The sequence below is a fragment of the Taudactylus pleione genome, unplaced genomic scaffold, assembly GCF_031769625.1.
Source record: "Taudactylus pleione unplaced genomic scaffold, aTauple2 ptg000036l, whole genome shotgun sequence".
NCBI lineage: Eukaryota > Metazoa > Chordata > Amphibia > Anura > Myobatrachidae > Taudactylus > Taudactylus pleione.
In genome coordinates, this window is record NW_028284438.1 from 13,126,403 (window position 1) to 13,150,510 (window position 24,108).

Below are 24,108 nucleotides of genomic sequence, written 5' to 3' on the forward strand. Positions count from 1 at the left end.
AAGACGCTAGGCTCATAAAAAATTGAGTGCTGCACAAAGATGTCGTGTGCACTAGGAATACAAGAAAAAGGACAAGGAAAAGAAGGGATGAGGGGACAGGGGGAAAAAGGAGCAAATAAAATAACAAAATTAAATCAAGTAAAGACGTTCCAAGCGATTTTCTCGTTGAGTCCTGCTGGACTAATGGTGTTCAGGTTGAATATCCATCTTGCTTCAACTTGGAGAAGTCGTAGGGCCCTATTGCCCCCCCTGATGGTTTTGGGTACTTGATCAATGGCCATGTGCTTAAGGTCCGAAAGGTTGTGTTTCATCTCGGCGTAATGTCTGGCTACAGGTTGGTCACTTGATTTGCCAGATAGAGCTCCTTTGATGGCTGAGCGGTGCAAGGCCATGCGCTCCCTCATAGTTCTAGTAGTCTTTCCGACATAGTGTAGATGACAAGGACAACTGATCAAATAGACTATGAAGGAGGAAGTACACGTTAAAACGTGTCTAATGTGGAACAAATGATCTGAATGGGGGTGCTTGAAAGTGTGGCCAGTCACCATGTGCTGACAGGTAGTACATTTGAGGCATTTGTAGCAGCCTGGTTGTTTAGATAAAAAGTTCTTTGAGGAGGCATCTGGGTCCGCGTCAAAGTTGGTAATGTCGGCATGAACTACAATGTCCCTGATGTTCCTGCCACGCGTGTAACAAGCCAAGGGTCTTTTGCCTTTTAAAGAAGCAAGCTCTTTGTCGCTGGTGACTATAGGCCAAAGTGCTCGGGTAGCCCTTTGTATGACCGCACTAGATGAACTATATTGGCTTTTCCAAGGAATCAATGTCTCAGGGTTCTTGGCTCTGGGCTGGAATAGAGTGTCTCTTGGGATGCTTAATACTTCCTCCTTCTGTTTTTGTAACAAAGATGGATCGTATCCCCTATGCAGGAACTTGCGCACAATCTCGTTCAGACCTGCTTCCAAATTGTGACTCTCACTTATGATCCTTGCCACCCTCATCATCTGCGACTTAGGGAGGCCTCTCTTCAAAGCCGGTGGATGGTGGCTACTCGCCAGTAGTAGGGTATTCTTGTCAGTTGGCTTGGAATACACCCCTGTGATAATGTATCCATTGATGATGGAGACCTGAACATCCAGATAGTTGAGAGAATGGAAACTATGGGCCTGATTCAGAGCCGTTCGCTATTTGTGGTCGTTCGTTCAAAAACAAGGGGTGGCTATTCAAATGATCCGTTCGCAAATTGCAGTCTGTTCCCACCTCTAAGTCTGAACAAGTGAGCAAAACATACGCTCGTTTATTTGATAAAAACGCCCCCTGGCCGCACGCACCATACGTCATGTCCGCTATTTATTAGATTAATCGAGTACATCGTGCAGCATATGAACTGCTCGCTATTCTTGTGGTTGGTGTTTTCAACCGCTATTTTGCGAGCAGTTCTGAGTTAAAAAAAACCAAGTGACGTGGTCAATGACGCTGCTGTATTAAATATGCACTCCCTTAAAACGCCCGATTTGACCTTTAAGCACGCCTGCGTTCGGATCTCCACTCCCCGTTTTCAAGCACCTTCCCCTGTTACCACCCACATACGCCTCATTCTGTCACTCAAAATAGCAGGCCCTCGCTATATTGCGTACCAACGATTTTCGGCCGCACTGACTGGTTCGTGCATGCGTACTAAAAACCGTACGCATGCGCAGATGTGCGAACATCGCTCGGAACGAGCGTACTGCCGCTTGCGAGTGGCTCTGAATGAGGGCCTATGTTGGTAAGTGACACAAATCGGTGAGGCTCTGGAGTTGATATGCGACATCAAAGCGATGAATTGCTGTTGTGTTGTCTGGCACAGGGCCTATGTCTTGAGGAGATTTAAGAAGCTTGAAGTGTCCTTGATGAAAGTAGGCAAATTCAATAAGGAAGGTTGTAAAATGCTATCGAGAAACTGTGAAATAGGTTGATATAATGAGCCTCTCGCCGAAATTATCAGCCGTCCAGGTGGTCTTGTTATGCTCTTGTGTATTTTAGGTACAGTGAATAAAATTGGTATTACCGGATGCTCGGTGGTGAGAGCTTTCACTAATTGGTCTGGTAGAAGCCTCCTATCTCTGGCCCGAGCTAGGATGTCATCTAGCTCTCTCAGAGGTCACTGCTGAGAGGTTCATACGTATCCAAAATCGACAGTTGTTGGTAGACCTCCTCCTTGTATTCGGTCAAATTTTGAATAACAATACCGCCCCCTTGTCGGCGGGGCGGATGACTATGGGCCTGATTCAGAGCCGTTCGCTATTTGTGGTCGTTCGTTCAAAAACAAGGGGTGGCTATTCAAATGATCCGTTCGCAAATTGCAGTCTGTTCCCACCTCTAAGTCTGAACGAGCGAGCAAAACATACGCTCGTTTTTTTGATAAAAACGCCCCCTGGCCGCACGCACCATACGTCATGTCCGCTATTTATTAGATTAATCGAGTACATCGTACAGCGTATGAACTGCTCGCTATTCTTGTGGTTGGTGTTTTCAACAGCTATTTTGCGAGCAGTTCTGAGTTAAAAAAAACCAAGTGACGTGGTCAATGACGCTGCTGTATTAATTATGCACTCCCTTAAAACGCCCGTTTTGACCTTTAAGCACGCCTGCGTTCGGATCTCCACTCCCCGTTTTCAAGCACCTTCCCCTGTTACCATCCCACATATGCCTCATTCTGTCACTCAAAATAGCAGGCCCTCGCTATATTGCATACCAACGATTTTCGGCCGCACTGACTGGTTCGCGCATGCGTACTAAAAACCGTACGCATGCACAGATGTGCGAACATCGCTCGGAACGAGCGTACTGCCGCTAGCGAGTGGCTCTGAATGAGGGCCTATGTCCCTGTATTGCCCAAGATCCCTCAGAGCTTGTTGTTCCCTGCTAGAAAGATTATAATGTTTCTTAGGTGCAGCTGCCGTGTAGCGTGTGACTGCGTCGTCCAAAAGGCGAGTGAATGATTTGATGGATGCATTCGATGAGGGAGGATCGAAGGAAGAACGTAGTCTATATTTAATGAAATCGGCATGATCTTCAGGTGGTATAGGGGTGGGAAATTTGGAGCCAAAGAATTCCTGAAGTCTCAACTTGCGAGTGAATTGATGTAAGGAAATTTTCCAAGAGAGATCATCGTGATAGTTGGTAGGTACAAAAGAGAGGCCTTTGTTTAAAACCGATGTCTCAGTTGACGTAAGCTGGCGGGAGGACAGATTGAATATTAGTTCTTCTTTTTGGAAGTCGATCCGATTAAACCTCTTGTTTTGACCCCCCCTGCGGGTGGGCGTCCCCTGTTTTTTGATGCTTTAGAGATATTTGAAACTTCAGTTGGAGGAACAGATGGTCCTTCTTGGGGATCCTCTGAATCGACAGGATTAAATTCACTATCGCTATTAGAGGAGGCTGTGGTGCGATTGAATCCTTCTCTGCGTCGACGCCAATTCGACCGGGGTCTATATGGTCTCTGAGGTTGTGACATCGGTTCCCCTCCCATGTGCCATCGGTATACTCGATTATCGTCGTAATCGGATTTTACGATTTGGAATTTGTTTCTTTTAAATTTGGTTAGGTCTCTGCGATATGCTTCACATTGTGACTCTAATTTGGAAACCCAATCAGTTGAATGGTCTTGAGTCAAGGTCAATTTGTGCTCGGATTCCAGAAGGGCAATTTTGTCCCTAGTGGATCCTAGTTCGCGTCCCACCTCTTCTACCACTAGGAGAATCAAATCTAAACTACACTTATTTAGTATCCCTATCCATTTCCTACAGAAGTCCGGGTTATACCGGCCGATCGTGGGTACATTGCGGACCCTAAAGCCCCGGGGAATCATGTTTTCTCTGTGATAATCGGACAAACATATGCCGTGTAGCAAAAAATCGATTTCTTTTTTCTTCAATTCAATAATTGAAAATAAATGTCTTCCGCTCCCTGATTTTTGTCAGTGTAGTTAAGATGATCTTTAAAGCGTAGCCTTTCTACATCGTCATCTGTGAAGCTATAAACTTCCCCTTTGGAGATAGAGACCCCTCTGCATCCTGGGGTGTCTTCTAGAGATGATGCTGTATCTGTCATCTTTATAAAAAAGATAGGTTCTTAATGGTAACCCTCATTTGTAAGCAGACCTCACCTTGAGTAAAAGGTAAAATAAATTTAACTGGAGCGGTGCCTTGTCCCAAGTAGGACCCAGTGATTGACACCGGACCTATTTATGCTATGGTCCGGGGGCGAACAGCAATTCATCGCTTTGATGTCGCATATCAACTCCAGAGCCTCACCGATTCGTGTCACTTACCAACATAGTTTCCATTCTCTCAACTATCTGGATGTTCAGGTCTCCATCATCAATGGATACATTATCACAGGGGTGTATTCCAAGCCAACTGACAAGAATACCCTACTACTGACGAGTAGCCACCATCCACCGGCTTTGAAGAGAGGCCTCCCTAAGTCGCAGATGATGAGGGTGGCAAGGATCATAAGTGAGAGTCACAATTTGGAAGCAGGTCTGAACGAGATTGTGCGCAAGTTCCTGCATAGGGGATACGATCCATCTTTGTTACAAAAACAGAAGGAGGAAGTATTAAGCATCCCAAGAGACACTCTATTCCAGCCCAGAGCCAAGAACCCTGAGACATTGATTCCTTGGAAAAGCCAATATAGTTCATCTAGTGCGGTCATACAAAGGGCTACCCGAGCACTTTGGCCTATAGTCACCAGCGACAAAGAGCTTGCTTCTTTAAAAGGCAAAAGACCCTTGGCTTGTTACACGCGTGGCAGGAACATCAGGGACATTGTAGTTCATGCCGACATTACCAACTTTGACGCGGACCCAGATGCCTCCTCAAAGAACTTTTTATCTAAACAACCAGGCTGCTACAAATGCCTCAAATGTACTACCTGTCAGCACATGGTGACTGGCCACACTTTCAAGCACCCCCATTCAGATCGTTTGTTCCACATTAGACACGTTTTAATGTGTACTTCCTCCTTCATAGTCTATTTGATCAGTTGTCCTTGTCATCTACACTATGTCGGAAAGACTACTAGAACTATGAGGGAGCGCATGGCCTTGCACCGCTCAGCCATCAAAGGAGCTCTATCTGGCCAATCAAGTGACCAACCTGTAGCCAGACATTACGTCGAGATGAAACACAACCTTTCGGACCTTAAGCACATGGCCATTGATCATGTACCCAAAACCATCAGGGGGGGCAATAGGGCCCTACGACTTCTCCAAGTTGAAGCAAGATGGATATTCAACCTGTACACCATTAGTCCAGCAGGACTCAACGAGAAAATCGCTTTGAACGTCTTTACTTGATTTAATTTTGTTATTTTATTTGCTCCTTTTTCCCCCTGTCCCCTTATCCCTTCTTTTCCTTGTCCTTTTTCTTGTATTCCTAGTGCACACGACATCTTTGTGCAGCACTCAATTTTTTATGAGCCTAGCGTCTTTGTCCGTACTCACCTTTGTGTATGTGTACATGAAGTACATTTTGCTTGCTCTTATATCTATGTACGATCGCAGTCTTGTGCCTGTTGGTCTTTATATACTTTTGCACACTATTCTGGCTTCTAACACTGGTTCATGGTGTGGCAGAGGATTGCTGTATCTTAATATACTATCACTTTGCTCCACAACAACACTTAATGGACCCTCTATTTTGTTCAATCTTTTTTAACTTTCTGAGTCTGCATCGTAACTGATACAGCGTGTCACGTTGGTGTCTTTTTTCACTTGTTTCTTGTTACCCAGACGACCAGCCGCGCTCTTGCGGTAACATCCCGGTTGCCTAGGTTACCAGGGTTACGCAACGCGCCTACGTCATCAGAGCGGGACTCCGGTGTCACGTGGGGTCCCGGGCGGCATCTGGATTCGGGCACTTCGGCGGGCTTCTTTGGGGATATAAGGTAAGAACCTTTCAGGTTTCTGTTCTTTCTACACCTTGACAAAGGGGCGCATATAGCCCCGAAACGTTGGCTTTGATATTGTGAAGGATCACAATTAAATCTTCTTTGACTGACTCCTAGTGCCGCTTTCTTTTGGTACGTCTATATATATATATATATATATATATATATATGTATATATATGTACAGGTTGAGTCTCCCATATCCAAATATTCCGAAATACGGAATATTCCGAATTACGGAGTAATTTTGGCATGACTGAAATAATAAAACCTTTGATTTTTGATGGTTCAATGTACACAAACTTTGTCTAAGGCACAAATTATTAAAAATATGGTATAAAATTACCTTCAGGCTGTGTGTATAGGGTGTAAATGAAACATAAATTTATTTCATGTATGTACACAAACTTTGCTTGAGCCACAAAATTATTGAAAATATTGTATAAAATGAGCTGCAGGCTATGTGTATAAGGTGCATATAATACATAAATGCATTCTGTGTGTATATCCCATTCCCAAGATATTTCATTATGATATGCAATTATTCCAAAATACGGAATATTCCGTTATCCAAAATACCCCTGGTCCCAAGCATTTTGGATATGGGAGACTCAACCGTATATATATATATATATATATATATATATATATATAATGAGATCGAGGCAGCGGCACTCAGTGGATTTGTTCAGAAAAAAGACAACTTCAAATAGGTCCCTTTACATAATCAACTTTTCGGGTTTATTACAACCTGTCAACCTGATGACTTATTAGAAACATAGAAACATAGAATTTCGTGGCAGATAAGAACCTCTTGGCCCATCTAGTCTGCCCCATTTTTAAACATATTGTTGCCTCAACCCTTATTGATCCTTACTTCTTCTGAAGGATATCCTTATGCCTATCCCATGCATGTTTAAATTGCTCTACTGTCTTATCCTCTACCACCTCTGATGGGAGTCTATTCCACTTGTCCACTACCCTTTCTGTGAAGTAATTTTTCCTCAAATTTCCCCTGAACCTACCACCCTACAGATTCAGAACCCATCCTTTTGTTCTAATACTTCTCTTTCTTTGAAGAATGTCTCCTTCCTTTACCTTGTTAAAATATATTTGAACATTTCTATCATGTCCCCCCTTTCTGTTCTCTGCTCCAAACTATACATATCAAGATCTTTTAGTCTTTACTGGTACGTTTTGTGGTGTAGGCCTTGCTCCATTTTAGTTGTCCTTCTTTCTACAGTCTCTAATGTATTAATATCTTTCTGGAGATATGGCCTCCAGAACTGAACACAGTATTCGAGATGAGGACGTACCAATGACCTATACAGTGGTAATATCACTTCTTTCTTTCTGCTACTGATTCCTCTCCCTATGCAACCAAGCATCTGACTTGCCTTCCTCATTGATTTGTTACAATGTTTGCTTGCCTTTAGGTCACCTGAAATAGTGACTCCTAGATCCCTTTCCTCTTCAGTAGTTTCCAGTATAGTGCCATTAATACTATATTTAGCCTTTGGATTTTTGAGACCCAAGTGCATGATCTTGCATTTTTTGGCATTAAACTGTAGTTGCCACTTTCTTGACCATTCCTCTAGTCTACCTTGATCATCAATCATTTGTTATACCCCTCCTGGTGTGTCTACCCTGTTGCATACCTTTGTGTCATCTGCAAACAGGCATAGTTTCCCTTCAATACCATTTGCAATGTCACAAATAAAGATATTAAAAAGCACTGGTACAAGTACAGATCCCTGAGGTACTCCACTGGTAACATTTCCCTCCTGACACTGCACTCCGTTTACTACAACTCTCTGTTGCCTATCCTGCAGCCATGATCATATCCATTCAACTATCTTTGTATCTAATCCCATGCTTTCCAATTTATTTAACAGTCTGCGATGTGGAACACTGTCAAAATCCATACTAAAGTCTAGATAAGCTATATCTATGGCCCCCCTTTATCTATTTCCTTAGTCACCCAGTCAAAAGAGTCAATAAGATTTGTTTGACATGATCTCCCCCCAGTAAATCCATGCTGTTTGGGGTCCTGCAAATTGTTGGATTTGAGATAATCTACGACTCTTTCTTTTAAGAGTGTTTCCATCAATTTCCCTACTACTGATGTAAGGCTCACTGGTCGGTAGTTGCTTGTCTCTTCCTTGCTTCCACTTTTGTGCATTGGGACAACGATTGCTCTTTTCCAGTACTCTGGAATTACTCCAGTAGCTAGAGACTGGTTCAATAATTCTGTTAATGGTGTTACCAGCACCCCTTTAAGCTCTTTTAGTATCCTTGGATGTATCCCATCTGGCCCCATTGATTTATCCATTTTCAGTTTTGAGAGTTCTATTAGGATCTTCTCCTCTGTAAATGTGCTTGTTCCTACCTCATTTTTCTGATTACACCTGCAACTTAACTGTGGCCCCTTGCCCTCTCTTTCAGTAGTGAATACTGAACAAAAATAATTATTAAGATTATCAAACAGGCACATTGGTTTAAACTTCATGAATGGGAGTGCCGACTCCACAGATATATATTTATATTTTATTTATTATCAGATATTTATATAGCACACACATATTCTGCAGCACTTTACAAAGACTATTTGTCCATTCACATTATGCCCTGCCTCAGTGGAGCTTACAATCTAAATTCCCTACTACACACACACACACACTAGGGTTAATTTTGTTGGGACCCAATTAACCTACCAGGATATTTTTGGAGTGTGGGAGGAACCCGGAGCACCCAGAGGAAACCCACGCAAGCACAGGGAGAATATACAAACTCCACACAGTTAGGGCCATAGTGGGAATCGAACCCATGACCTCAGTGTTGTGAGGCAGTAATGCTAACCATTACACCATTTATGTATATATGTATATATATATATATATACACATATATATATATATATATAGATAATTTTTATGGGTCTTGATGAACCCATTTGTGAATGGGTCCATCAAGACTGGCCAGAAAATTGGTCTTACCACTGCCATCTTGCATTGCCAGGTAACTGAATATCACTCAGCTGCTCCAGTAGATTCCGGCAATAACTCATATTCTATCTCTGCGATAAGCAGCGAAAGGAAACCAGTGTTATTGCCGCTTAATGATTAATACTGTAGGCCTGTGATAAGTAGCAAACTTCTGATAAAATTAAATAATGTAGCTTATTGACTAGAACACAGGTTCTCAAACTCGGTCCTCAGGCCCCTAAACAGTGCACGATTTCCAGGTTTCCCCACAGAATCACTAGTGAAATAATTAGCTCCAACTGTGAATCTTTTAAAATGTGTCAGTGAGTAATGAATACACCTGTGCACCTGCTGGGTGACCTGGAAAATGTGAACTGCGTGGGGTCCTGAGAACCGAGTTTGAGAACCACTGGACTAGCAGCATAGGTGCCAGCTATGTGTGTGCCACAAACAATAACCAGACACGCCTTCACCTTTTCATTCATATTGCAAAATAACATGCTCATGTATTTTTGTTATGAAACTAGTTTCAGAATTCTAAACTAAACATAATACACTGTGGCGTCCCTACCTGTTGATGCACCCGGTGCTGGTAGGGGTGGGCAGTTTAGCAGTGGAAAATGGGGCATGGCCTCGTGAAAAGGGCATGGCCTTGCGGGTGGGGCCATACACCCGATCCCCAGTTTTTGTCTCCAGGGGGTCCCGGAAGTGCGGGCTGCCCCCGGGGACCAGTGTACTTGTTTTGCCGGGTCCCTCACTGTGACAGGAGCCGACTGCTGAAAGTAATTCTACAATGCAGCACCAGGCTCTTGTCACTGATGGGGAATCTGCACTTTGGTGTCGCCCCTTGGCATGTGACACCCGGTTGCGGCCCGCACCCTCCGCACCCACCTTGTAATGCCATTGACAATACATAATTTTTTAATTACGCCTCTTATATAAAGCTCCAACAATTCCACTATCGTCTGTTAGCAGTACAATATAAATAATTATGGCATGGGTTTAGCTAGGTACACTTTTTGAAATGACGTTAAATAAATTTTGTATTTAATCTTACAAAAAATAAAATAATCCTTCATTACCTCCATAGGCGTGCGAAGAAGCCAGCACAGGGGGTGCTGCTTAGGCACTACCCCTCCACCTGGTCATGGACTAACCCCCCCTCCCACCGGGACATACAATACTAACCTGGGTGGCCCGGTGAGTCCAGGTAAGTAGTGTATGTCCTGGAGGGAGGAGGCGATCGGGGTAGTCCATGGCCCGGTCGAGGGGGAAGTGCCAAAGCAGATCCCCCTGTGCCAGTTTCTGTGCACGCCTATGATTCCCTCTTAGATATTCTGCTGAGTTGCACCTCACTTCCTCTCTGATAACCACCTATAATTCCCACTTCTCCTGTGCTGCTACCCACTTGATCCTGCACTTTCTGAGCCTCAGGCATTAGATTCAATATAGTACAGATTTTACCTCCACTTATTTTTTTATAGTTTACAGTTTTTCTTGATTTTTTATTTTTTTTTACTCCAAACAGGGCAAAAGAAAAAGAAAACACCTGTTGCAATAGTTCAATTCACACATCTCTACATATAACAAGATGCAAGATTATGTTGTTAGTATAGCAAGCATCTTTCAAATTTGGGGTATTTAATATGTGCTCTTTAAGTCATGCTAATGAGAAAATGCATAACACCAATGTTTGTATTGTATTAAAGGAGGCAATCCTCCAAAACAATTAACTTAATTAATCCCCTATCCATAGTTTGTAGCGTTGGTAAATAATAAAGCGTCTTTATATAATCCTGCCTTCAATGACTTAGTTAAAAACTGATTATGTTTATTAACAGAATTTTACAGTCTAGTGGTCCATCAGTTTCTGAAGGGTCTTATTATTTTAGCTAGCATTGCCATTATTAATACTGTGTTTACTTTATTTCCCTTTTAGTGAGATTACTGATTTCTGTCCCCTAACCTCATTAGTTACGGGGTTCTGCTTGTTCTGCATCATAATGGTTTAGTAATATGTCTATTCTTCTGTGTCTCCCTTTTTTATATGGGTTTTGCCACTAAAAATCTGTACATACATACAAATCAAACTATTAATTCACCTAATTAAATGTAACTTGGAGAAAATAGTACATGAACAAGTTATATTAAAAATAATCATATCAATAACTAATAATAATCATAATAACTTTAAAAATACATTGTTATTATTATTATTATTATTATTATTATTATTATTATTATTATTACAGGTTGAGTCTCCCATAACCAAAATGCTTGGGACCAGGGGTATTTTGGATATCGGAATATTTCCGTATTTTGGAATAATTGCATTTCATAATGAAATATCTTGGGAATGGGGCCCCAATATACACACAGAATGCATTTATGTGTTATATACACCTTATACACAAAGCGTGCAGGTAATTTTATACAATATTTTCATTAATTTGTAATGTTTGTATACATACATGAAATTAATGTATGTTTCATATGCACCTTGTACACAGAGCCTGAAGGTAATTTTATACAATATTTTTAATAATTTGTGCCTTAGACAAAGTTTGTGTACATTGAACCATCAAAAATCAAAGGTTTAATTATCTGTCATGCCAAAATAATTCCACATTGCGGAATATTGCGTATTTCGGAATATTTGGATATGGGAGACTCAACCTGTAGTATTATTATTATTATTATTATTATTATTATTATTATTATTATTTGTGTTGCAACCCACAACTTAATTGAAGGCAAAATAAATAGTATTAAAACAAACTACAATATTACATTCTTACAATAAAATATCTTTTTGAATTAGACAATCAAAACTAAATAATTACATAGACAGTATGGATAGTTTGACTTTCAGGAACACTAACTCTCCTTTTAGTTTCTTCTTGTATTGGTCTGGTGTAAACATAAAAAATAGCCTTCTTAGCCAACATTTTTAGATCTGTCCCATAATCCCCTTATGTCCTACCAAAGCCCAATTTTCTGTCTCATTCATGTGTGATAATCTTTTACAAAGTAACAGATTGGGACATGAATTAAAATCAGGAAGGGGTCTGACATAACTGGGGAAGCAACTTAACATCAGTGGAGGTGTGGGAAGGCCCAGACAAAAAAAATAAATTAAGTAATTAGGAAAATAAAGCAATGATACAACTTATTTGTTCATAGGCTGTGCTGAGAGATACTATAATGTATATGCACTTCCTCTTTTTAGGAACAATTAAGCAAATATATTGTTATGACCAGTGTGTATGTAATTGCTCAAGAGATATATACAAGTTTAAGGTTTAAATAATAAACATTTTTCTTTATTATTTTCTTTCAGGGTTGAACTCTAAGTTGTTTTACAGTATATCCTCAGGAGACAGTATGGGTCAATTTCAGATTAACAAAGATGGAGCCTTAAATATTATCCAAACATTGGATCGGGAAAGCCAATCCTTCTATAGTATAGTGGTTCAAGTTCATGACATGGCCCCTCCTCCAGCATATAGATATACCAGCACAGTGGAAGTATCCATCATTTTGCTGGATGTCAATGATAACCCACCAAGCTTCATCTCTCCAAAGCTCACATATGTGGAAGAGAATACACCCACAGACACTATTGTATTCCAAGCCAAAGCCACGGACCCAGACAGTGGTCCAAACTGTTATGTCCAGTATTCATTACGGAGCTCGCTGGGCAACAAATTCAGTATTGGAAATATTGATGGTGAGGTGCGTCTGACAGGGGAGCTAGATCGAGAAGATATTTCCAACTATACCTTAACAATCATAGCTACTGACAAAGGAGAACCATCTCTTTCTTCTACTATGGATGTCATTGTTATAGTGCTTGATGTCAATGACAATAACCCGCACTTTTTACAGAGTCTCTTTAAAGTGGAAATTAGTGAAAACACCCTAACTGGAACAGATCTCATTCAGGCAGTGGCAACAGATGCAGATGAAGGGATGAATGGTATGGTTCGTTATGCTATTACAGATGGAAATCCAAAAAATGAATTTAGGATTGATTCTGTCACTGGAGTAATATCAATTGCCAAACCTTTGGACCGAGAGAAGAAGTCTTCATACTCACTGGTCATCCAGTCATCAGATCGTGGAAGCAGTCCACGGACTGACACAGCAACAGTCAGCATTCTTTTGTCTGATGTTAATGATGTAGTTCCTAAATTTGAATTATCCCCCTATTCAGTTAATGTTCCTGAAAATTTGGAGACATTGCCAAAGGTTGTTCTTCAGGTAAGTGTAACTTCAGAACTTAGTTTTTGGTTTATTTTATAAAACAATTGTTTGTAATCCAAATCCCAGCACAGAACTCAAGAATATTCAGATTATTATGTTTTTAATATATGTTCTGTTAAACATGGACATAATTATTATTATTTTTTTGTAAACAAATTCCAGTTCTTTTCATTTGTATTAGTTAATGAGTGGTAGCTACTATTGATAGTTTTATCAAGGTTATATAGCATATGTAGATATCAGTGGAAGAGTGTCTCTAGTAGTCCAAATAACATAACATAAAATGTAGTATGCTTGCAGAAATTCAACAAAGCAGAGCACACATGTGAGGATATATTGTATGTATTCAGGAGAAATAAACTAGTCAAATTCATTATTATTTATTTTCAAGCCTCTGAGAAATGCACTTTCCATTAGACAGATTCAGGGCCTAATTCAGAGATGGACACTAATGCGATCGCAGTTGCGATTTCGCACAAAATGCGGCTGTGAAAATATGCTAATAGTTTCAAAGCTTACCCGAGCATAAGGACGCCTACCGCTGCCTTTTCATATGGGTACGACATCTCTTACCTGCATAAATGTCGGTCACATCGACGCACATCGAGCGTCATGCCAGCCGCAAACACTGCAGCTTTTCTGATATGCAGAGGGCTCTCGTGCTTTGTATGTAATCACAATGGCTAATTTATGCACGCCTATTTAACGGCGTTTAAAAGGTAAGACACACCTGCATTTTTCTGACCACCCCCCCCCATTATCTCCCCCAAACGCTGACTACCTGTCACTCACTTTGCAAATGGGTACTTTGTGCATGCAAGACAATCGCACTGCGTGCATGGTGCAGTTTAAATGCATACACAATGGCAAACAATCGCTCAATCTGCATAATATCGCCATTACGTCTGTCTCTGAATCAGGCCCTCAGTACACAGTAATTTCTACATGGTTTCCATAATTAAAGGGGCTACTTATTAAATATCCGCTCTTCCACAAAACCATAAACTTTCCCATAATTTGTATTGCACTGCAAATTACTTAAGGCTGGACGTGAGAAATATCCCAGATATTTTCTGCTTTCATCTACAGTAAGTAATGCAGAATACCGCAGTCCTCATTTTTTTGGGATGGGGGCTGCAGTCTTCTCTAATTTATCAATTTCTGAAAAGCAAATTTATTGGAGCTTGTTCTTCCAGTAGCAAATGCCATCTTTAGATGTATTTAGCTACAGTATTGTAGCTTCTGGTTCCAATTCTGCATTTGCACATGTGCGAACCATGCTGGGGAGTATCTGCATTCTTTATGTCGGCAGCATTAGGCTGCCTGTGGGGGAGAAATAAAAGCACTGCTTAGGAGCCCTGGATTGATAAATGGCAAATTTACACCATACCAGATCCCCACGATGTGCGGTAATATGATATTTTTGAGTGACAATCTTTTGGGGATATCTGAGCCCTTGAAGTGCAATTTGTAATCTATATATTGTCAATGATCTCTCAAACTAAACAATCTAATCCCAATTCTGCAGGACATAAAGCAGGACTTTGAACAATAAAAGGAAATACATTTGAGAAATATTTAAATGTTTCCATTTCTTTAGGTTGTAGCAAGAGATGATGATCAGGGTATTAACAGCAGATTGACATATTCACTGGCTTCTGGCAATAAAGACGAGGCCTTCAAATTGTCTTCTAATGGGCAGCTTAGTATTGTGAAAAGCCTGGATCGAGAAGTGAAAGAACAATATGTATTACTGATCACAGCTACTGATTCAGGTACTTTCCATGCTTCTTTTTAAATGCAATATTCTTCTAATTGTTGTCAACACTGACATTTCCTATTCAATGGTTGCAAAAATGCCAGAAATTCACTTTACTCAAAATAATTAAATCAATAAAATGTTTTCACATACAGTAGATAGTTTGTTTCGAAAGCCTCTTATCTACTGAGATGTGAAAATAAAAATGAGAAATAATAAAACCTCATCTGCAGAACATGTTTTGTAGAGTAAAAGTAAAGGAAAGGTACAGGTTTGGGTTTGGCAATAAATAAATGGAAATGGGAAGATGATGTGTTATAAATTTGGGAGTGTGCACTTTCAGCTGGCAATTTAGTCTTTGTGCTCCCCATAAATAATATACAGTATGTTTGCTCATCAGGGTAGCTATTCCTGAAATCCTACATAGCTAGTCCAGCACAAACAATATACTGTTAAAGTGATAGGAACAAAGTCAACAATATTTTCAACATTGTGATACTTTTTCCTAATTTTCATATAAAACATGATTTCAATCTGTACCATCATTCTATATAATGGAAGAGTATAGTGTTCTTAAATATCACAGATCTGGCATTTATTTGCTTAGGGGGGGTAATGTATTATAGCGGTATTTTATTGAGGCGAAGCTGGAAGCAGTATCAATGAGATATATAAACGTCTCATCTGCCGGAGTGGTTTGTCACTGCTTGACTCATTTACATCCAACACTTTACATTTCTGCTTTATCTGCCATCCATTTTTCCATTTATTTTACCCACCTTTTCCTCTCCTGCATTTATTGCTGGCTTGATCTTACAGTGTGTGTCTTTGATGCTCCATTGATAATCTATAGTTGTCTATTCTTCTGCATTATCCAGGAGTTTCCTGCATTAGAGCACTTACTGTACTTGTCTTTGATGTGGGAGGCACTTGATATGATGTAGGAAATTAGTGGTGTATTATCAATGGGTGCAGTCTGTGCAGTGCACACATACCCCAAACTACTGAGGGCCCATTCCTCACACACAATCTTCATGCATCATCCATCAATGTGGCTTTTGGCTCTGCCTCCTTGTACCATGCTGCATCTGTCATACCAATTGTCTCCTCCTACACTAGGACTTAATCTACAGACAGTAAGTAGAAGACTTAAAAGGCTTGTTAGGCTCCAGTGCTGTGGAAGTTGGAGGGGGAAGATGTTAGTGGGCTTTGCTCACTGGCCCAATAGCTTCAACAAATGTCCCTGTAGCAAATCCCATTATTATACAACTTTGCCCCATCCATGTAATGAGGTGAATGGCATCATCAAATCATGCCAGGGTAGTGGAAACTAAAATAGCATCATCATACACCTTACCCTATCCACTTGACTACATGGATGGAACAAGTCATTCCCACCTTTTTTTGTATTTTTCCTGGTAGAATAGTTTGAACAGTCAGCCAGTATGTGCTGATAACCGACTGTCCACTCTAAGAATCATGAATCCAGTGTAATAACTAAAGGCCCCTTTTCCTGGCAGAAGTATCAGCAGCTACGCACACCTCACATATTTTTATAATTCATGCAAATAACACAAAGCATTCACTTCTTCCATGGGTGCCTTACTTATACCACTACCTGTCCAGGGGCTCCCATTGCCTTGAACTCATACTTGCCTACTCTCTCAGAACGGCCGGTAGAGTAAGTATCCCGGCCAGCCGCTTACCCGATACACAATGTTGGTAATGTTGGCATTGTGTAGCGGCGGCACGATGACGCGACCATGTGGTCACTCACGCCCCAGCTCCACCCCTAATGATGGGTAATGTCCTTGGCCAGGCCCCCGCCCTATGCTGACCTTTTTCTAAAGTGAGAGTTTTTAGATGTGGAGATGTTGCCCATAGCAACCAATCAGATTCTAGCTATTATCTTCTAGAAGGTGCTAGTTAAATGTTAATAAAGAATCTGATTGGTTGCTATGGGCAACATCTCCACTTCTAAAATCTCTCACTTTAGTAAATATACCCCTAGGTGTTTGAGGACACATCTGTATGTTTGTATATATGTACTGTCACTATGTGGACCCAATAGCCAAATTATCATGAAGAATGTTATAATGCTCGGTAGCTTAATCAATAAAACACTTGTGGAAAACAGATATTCGAGACTTAGATGTGCTGTAGTATAACTCAGTTAGAAGCCCTTTACAGAACACATGTTGTTTGTTAAAATAACAAATATGGTAGTATTATGTCCTTTAAGCTATTGAAGATGTTGAGAAGTGTGCCAGTGTTATTGAGTTTCCAGTGAGTGATGTCACTGCCAGACAGTAAACGGTAGATAGATCTTACAGAGTCTTTAGTGACTTTTCAAGGCCAGTAAATTTGCGGTAATACCCAATATAACATTTATGCTTGCGTATGTCCATTAAGAAGAATTATTGAAACTTTCTAAGGATAATTACGCTTAAAGGACTGCAGGGAAAATAACATATCACACTTTCAATCAATGCCAGGGCTTTTGTACTTCTGAGATAAAATATTGTACAATCCAATGTTTACATTTGTGTATACGGCAATGTAAAACAAAACTGTCTCCACTGTCTCTTGAGGCGTATTACTGCACGCTGTCCTTAATCCACCTTCTCTATAAGCGGTAAATGTTACTCATTCAATCACATACAAATGAGTATGATTGTATGAGCTATTAATAATAATTTTATATTAATCTAATTAAGTCATGGAGCATGTGCAATTTTTTTTCTGTGCTCACTAATCTTGTTAAATGTCAATGTTTCAGTTATTTTATTTGTTGCCTGTATTTGATCTTATTATTTATTTGTAAGAAAATATAAACATATTTTTTATATTTAAACATACTCTTTGTCAGCAGGGTTAGCTAAAGTAGTTTATGACAACTTAGGGTGGGTACATATCAGAACAACGGGCAATCGGGACGATGGTCAGGATGAACTCCCTTTGTCCCGGACCATCTGTGATTGCCCATAAACACTGTGCAATTTAATGAACGATGGAACAATATCTCGTTCCGTCCTTCATTAAACTGCAATACCTTGTACACGATATGTTCTGATTGGTTGTGCAGCAGGCCAACCAAAAGATATCATGTACAACTCGCTGGAGCGTGCAATTGTGCATACACACTGCACGATATGTACAGTTTGTCGTTCCAATTTACCTGGTAATGATAAATCGTACAGATATTGCCCAAGTGTGTACTCACCCTTAGATCGAGAGCTCTGCAACGTTCCTACCAGATTGTCATGACTTTGCCTTTGCGTACAGTATTTGAAGGCAAAAGGTGGTATGTGCTTGTGGTCTCATTGATGACAATCACAGGACTCATATGACTCTACCCAATTGTCAGTGAGAATTTTTGGCGCAGTGTATTTGCCATTGGCTCCACATTTCATTGAGCGAGCTCTGTTTGCCAGAAATGCTTAGCGGTTGATTTAAGGAAACTTGCTGTGTAGCTATATGCCGCAATTATGGTAGCTTCAGATACGTTGATTTTACTTCAAAGCCTAACAGTGCTGTGTACAAAAGTCTGCGAATCTGTGACGAGATCAGCCCACGAGGGGGGTGAGATGAGATGCCGTTGCTATCGTTTACACGCAGTTGCAATGGTAACTCGCCCCCATGTTTGCATGATTAGGCCACGCCCCCTACAGTACCCCAGCCTGGCACCGCTCTCTACGGCCCTGTGCAAAGCATAGAGAAGCTATCACTCCAGTGATGGCAGCTATGAGCTATACTCAAAAATATCCACCATCAGCAGAAATATTTTCAGGGCTTCATAAATAGCAATAGGATGTTCATTATGCTTTGCAAAGTATGATCCAGGAATCCTACAGAAAGAGTTGATCATATAAGTATAAGTAAATCTGTAAGGATCATGAGTTATTTTATGTAACTCATCTTGTTCATCATTGACCTATAACAAATAATGGAAGAAATGGAGAACACTTATGCTGACTGACTCTAATCAAACATGCATTGGTGCAATAGTGTTATCATTTTTATAACATATTTGCTTACTTTTAGGACCAAGGGTTAAGCTCAGGACATGGTAATGTAATTTGTATCATCACGACCCATCACCACTTGTTGCACAATAGCTTTTGTATGTTGGACATTCCAGGAAACTAGGCAAATACTCAGAATAGGGCAATAGATTATATTAGATATATGCAAACATTTGTTTCCACTTACATCCACCTAACTGTTCATAATGGATCATAAGCAACATATTAGTTTGGTACACAATCATAATGTTGACACCAGAATGTCTACATGTCTACATAATGTTAATATGTCATCTGCCAATTCTTTTTAGGGTTAGGCTGTGGCTAGGGGTAGAGATGTGTGGGTCCAGATTTCTGAAATCCAAACACACCTGAATTTAGGGGTTCCAAGTAGAACCGGGTCAATGTTCGGGTTCACTTTTGTGTCCTGTTTCGAAATGAGTGCCAGTTCGGATCTGTTGCCGGTTCAGAACTCATATTTAAAAAACGAACTCGGGTTCTGTATATGCACATTTTAGCTGTTTTTATTTATTTTTATCTGAATCTAAAACCAAAACATTTTAGGGTGGTTTTGCAAAACCAAAGCCAAAAGACGAAGATGGATCCAAAACCAAAATGTCCACACACATCTACAGATTTAAGGTTACGGTTAGCTATACTAATCTCACCTCGCCAAATGCAATGGACATCTCCATGGTTAATATGCCGACTGTCGATATGTCAAGTCATCTTTGTGAATCTCCCATCCATGTCAACAGTCTGAATATCAACATTCAGAACATGTCCATGTTGACATTCTGGTGTCAAAATTCGGAATATTGGCATCACGAACGTCGACATTTTGTACCACACCCTTTAGTGCAACCATGATAAATATTCTAGTTGTAAATATAGTAATTGCTCAAACTACTATTTCCCAGTTGAATACTTCTGTAGCACTTTCCCTAGCAAAGGCACCTAAGACTTTGTCATGAGTATTCTCCCAGCATGGTCAGTGATGCAGAAATGTACACGAGTGCCTGTGCTTGAATTTCTATAGGAAATGTTATGAATCCTCCAACAACCATGACAGCCTTCATATAGCAAATACTAGCCTATCCCTCTAGCCTGTACATTTGCCAGAAAAGCAACAGGCGTCTATGTGAAAGTGTTTTTATGGGTCTGTTACAGCGTGCAAGTGTGTAAATCATTGTTTTGCGTAACTGTGCCTTGCTTTGTGCGAATGCCAATGAGAAAATACTTCTCTTTTATTCCATCTGGAAGAGACTAAAGATAGGTAAATACTAAGTTCTGGCTGTATGAGAGGTATAGTACCAGTACAGCAACTTTGTTCATTAATATCTTTAACTCTTTCTGCATTTTTCTATTAAGACTTGCCTTCTACCCATCATCATCCATTTATTTATTGGTTGCATAGATATTATTATAAAGCACATCTGGAAACCTGCTTACAGGCAGAGTCTACTGTTTCAATACAAGAGCTGGATGCGCAGTCCAAAAGCTTTTCTTTCTATAAAGCACACAGCTGCACCCAACCATAAATATCCTGTGTAGCTCACAGTACTTGCAGCAGAAGATAAGCAGATTGGAGAACTTATAATGTTTTTAAAGGATGCATTAAGGATATTTATTGTGTACTGGTTGAAGACGCCACTATGGAGTTGTGCTTCTATTTATAGTTTACATATGAAAGTTTTCTAAAGCTGTAGAAGTTGATTTACTTACTTATAAGAAGAATTTGTTTTGCATTAATAGAGTCAGTCATCAGAAGGAGTCATAACTATTTACCAGCATCACATATAAAGATACAGTGTCATTAGCATTCATCTGCAGAATTTGATGTAATTATGGACATACAACATTCTTCTTAGAATACCTCTATCTGCACCTGTCTGACAACAGTAACTCTGGCCATTACAAGTGCTCCTTCTGTTCTCAATTCCACATAGCAAATCCATGTACATGTCCATTACAACAGGTTCAGTGGCGCTGATACAAGCGTTTGATACCAGAAACCTGGAGGGAATGGACCTCCCTTTCTGTGTAAGTGGCTGCTGTTGTACCTTCTATACTGTATCTAGCAGTCCATTATACTATACATGTGTTGCTTTTAAATTATATTCTTGGGGTCCCTAATATTGATTAAATTTTTTAACACTGCAAAAATAGCACTCTGCGATAATTTTATATTAATATTATATGATTGAAACAAGGCAACTCTGTAGAGCTGCATCCATCGTAAACAATTACAAGACAAGAGAATAAAAAATTTAATAAAATGAACCCAGATAAGTTGTATGGTGACCCTTATGTGAGCACCCAAACGCTGCACCACTGATCACTCTGCTAAGCAAAGTACCCCATTGTGTGCTAGGTATGTGTTAGACAGTGGCGGCTCCAGAGGTGGGGCTGCAGCGTAGTCCAAAATTCAAATAGAGGAACCACACTAACTGCCACCCCAAACACTGCCAAACAGTTGGTGTGGCTCCCTTATTTGTATTTTGGACTGTCACACACTTAGCAGACAGTCACTGCGGAGAGACTTTCCGAACTCCCTGTATATTACACAATTGTTAGATCTAATTGGATATACAAACTGATCCATCTTTATCCTACGCCAATTACTATGAGGTGAACCAATTATAAAAGAGGAAACCTATGGTCATTTTCTTCATTTCCTTTTGTCATCAGTGGTAATTTGTGAGTCATTGAAGTAGTCACATGTCTCGTACAATGCGCCCGATGTTCTTTTCGCTATGCCTTTCCATAGGTGAATACAATAATTACAAATTTATAAATAAAAAGCCGTTGTGAAATGTTCAGTATTCAGTATGTATTTTAAAAGACCGTCATTTATGTGTATGAAAATTGTTGGAAGACAACATCAGCATACAAAAGCATTACATGTAGTCTGATTTGTTTTACTCCATTTACTTTGGGTTTATGAAATGCATTATTTTTGTAAAGCTATACTGTTTATAGCACATTTGTGGTTTTATCTTTGTTTTTGATCAGCAAAGACTAATTAACTTTGGCAAACTTATTTTTTTATATTTTCTTCCCAAAATCCACCGATGAGGCCTTTTTTGATCACAATTGTCATAATACTCAGACGGAAGATTTAGTTGGTATGGACATTATCTCAAGCTCAATCTCTATAGAGACATGTAATCTGTAGCAAGTCATTTAGTACTGTATAAAATGGAGTATTCATCAGTCACAAGGATCACATTGTAAAGAACGTCTAGAAGGAAAGAAGGCTTTATGGATGATTTTTTTCCTGTGGATGTAATTTTATATTATTTACATTGCTACTTTGGGTAAATTATAAGACATTTAAGCTGAGCAAAGTAAAACAAACACACTTGTTGTAAAGTATCAAATATTTTTCTCTAGTATATTTGCCAATTTAAAATGAAATTTGGTATCCTCCCGTGCTATGCTAGAAACATCTGGGTATGATTTTATTGATGTAGGATGATCTCAGGAAAGTGGTAACTCACAAACAAATTGATTGAAAATGTGAAGTAAGGACACTAATGAAACATTTCGTTCTCGGAACGACTGTATCGTCTATCCTGATATTGTTTCATCAGTCGCTCAGTCATTTTCCCAACAGAATACACTCTTCAGAACACACACAAATCATATGTTGCAGGATACATTTAAATCTAAAACTCCATGCTCAAGTTTTTTAGCTATACTTTAGGGAGGCTTATATAATGCACTCACTGGCAGACAAATCAGGAGAAAGAAAATCCATGTGCCAAGGTGTGAAAGTAGTTTACTTGTTATTACTTAAATGTAAAAGTAACAGCTCGTCCTTTAATTTCCAAAATGGCTCTCAAGGGAACCAATTTTAGTTCATTATGTTAGTGAAATTGGTGAAAATATTCTAAAATACTTAAATTACATAATTTTTTCTCTATAATATATAAATATCTATAGAGACATTAATATATACCTTATTCCAAATATTTCTTCTTTTACACTTTATATAATAACTAGCTGATGTACCCAGTTTCATCCGGGTGGACAAAAGATATTTACTGTTTCCATTTCCATCTCAATATATTGGAGGTGCTCTATGTTATGTATTACTACCAGCAGTACCTACAGTATCTGCTGTTTATTTGCTATTTAGGAGCTAACTAAAATCTAAAAGCCACATTATAAATAAGATGAATGTTTTCTGGTGGGTTCAATCCCTCCATCGAGTTTTAAAATAGTAATGCCAGTCAGGGGTGTATCTAGGGATCCGAGCGACCCTGGGAAGGTAATGGACTGGTGCCCCTCTCCCCCCATAATTTCAGGAAGTGCCTCCAGTAGTAGTCCCCCCTGTGCAGTGTCCCCAGTAGTAGTCCCCTGTATACAGTGCCCCCAGTAGTAATCCCCTCTATGCAATGCCCCCAGTAGTATACCCCTCTATGCAGTGCCCCAGTAGTAGTCCACCCTATGCAGTGCCCCCAGTAGTATTCCACCCTATGCAGTGCCCCCAGCAGTAGTCCACCTTATGCAGTGCCCTCAGCAGTAGTCCCCCTTGTGCATTGACTCCAGAAGTAGTACCCCCTATACAGTGCCCCCAGTAGTAGTCCCCCCCTATACAGTGCCCCAAGTAGTGGCCATCCCTCCATAACATGTCCCCAGTAGCGGCCCACCCTATACAGTGCCCCCAGTAGCGGCCACCCCCCCATAGAGTGCCCCCCCAGTAGCGACCACCCCCTATACAGTATCCCCTAGTAGCCACACTCCCTCCCCCCGTGCTGTGCCAAAAAAAAAACACAGAAAAAAAGCAACTTACCTGATCCCCGCTCCAGCCGACGTCCGCCACTGTCCACTCCTCCGGGCCCGCTCTTGCTCTCCCCCGCTGTGGGGGGAGCCGGAAGGCTCCAGCCGGCTCCCTCCATGGACGATGCAGCAGCCAATGAGAGTCTGTCTGACTCTCATTGGCTGGCTGCTATAAACAAACACACATGCCGCCACTGGCGGCTGTGTGTATGTTACTGTGTAGGGCAGACCGCTCTCACTGCAGTCTGCCCTACACTTGTTGGACCCGGGGGACTAGCAGGGATAGTTCAAACCCCTGGGGCAGTCCACCCATTGGCTGCTGGTGGCACTGCCGGATGCCGCCCCTCCCTTTG

At 40.4% G+C, this 24,108-nt stretch overlaps 1 protein-coding gene across 1 annotated transcript in view; it reads left to right on the forward strand.

Annotated features, from left to right (window-relative positions):
* Window positions 1–24,108, forward strand: part of FAT4 (FAT atypical cadherin 4) — a 278,396-nt gene that overhangs the window by 190,208 nt on the left and 64,080 nt on the right. The window contains exons 5-6 of the mRNA XM_088452295.1: window positions 12,258–13,180; window positions 14,784–14,958. Coding sequence (XP_088308421.1) covers window positions 12,258–13,180; window positions 14,784–14,958 — 1,098 coding nt within the window. The remainder of the gene's footprint in view (window positions 1–12,257; window positions 13,181–14,783; window positions 14,959–24,108) is intronic.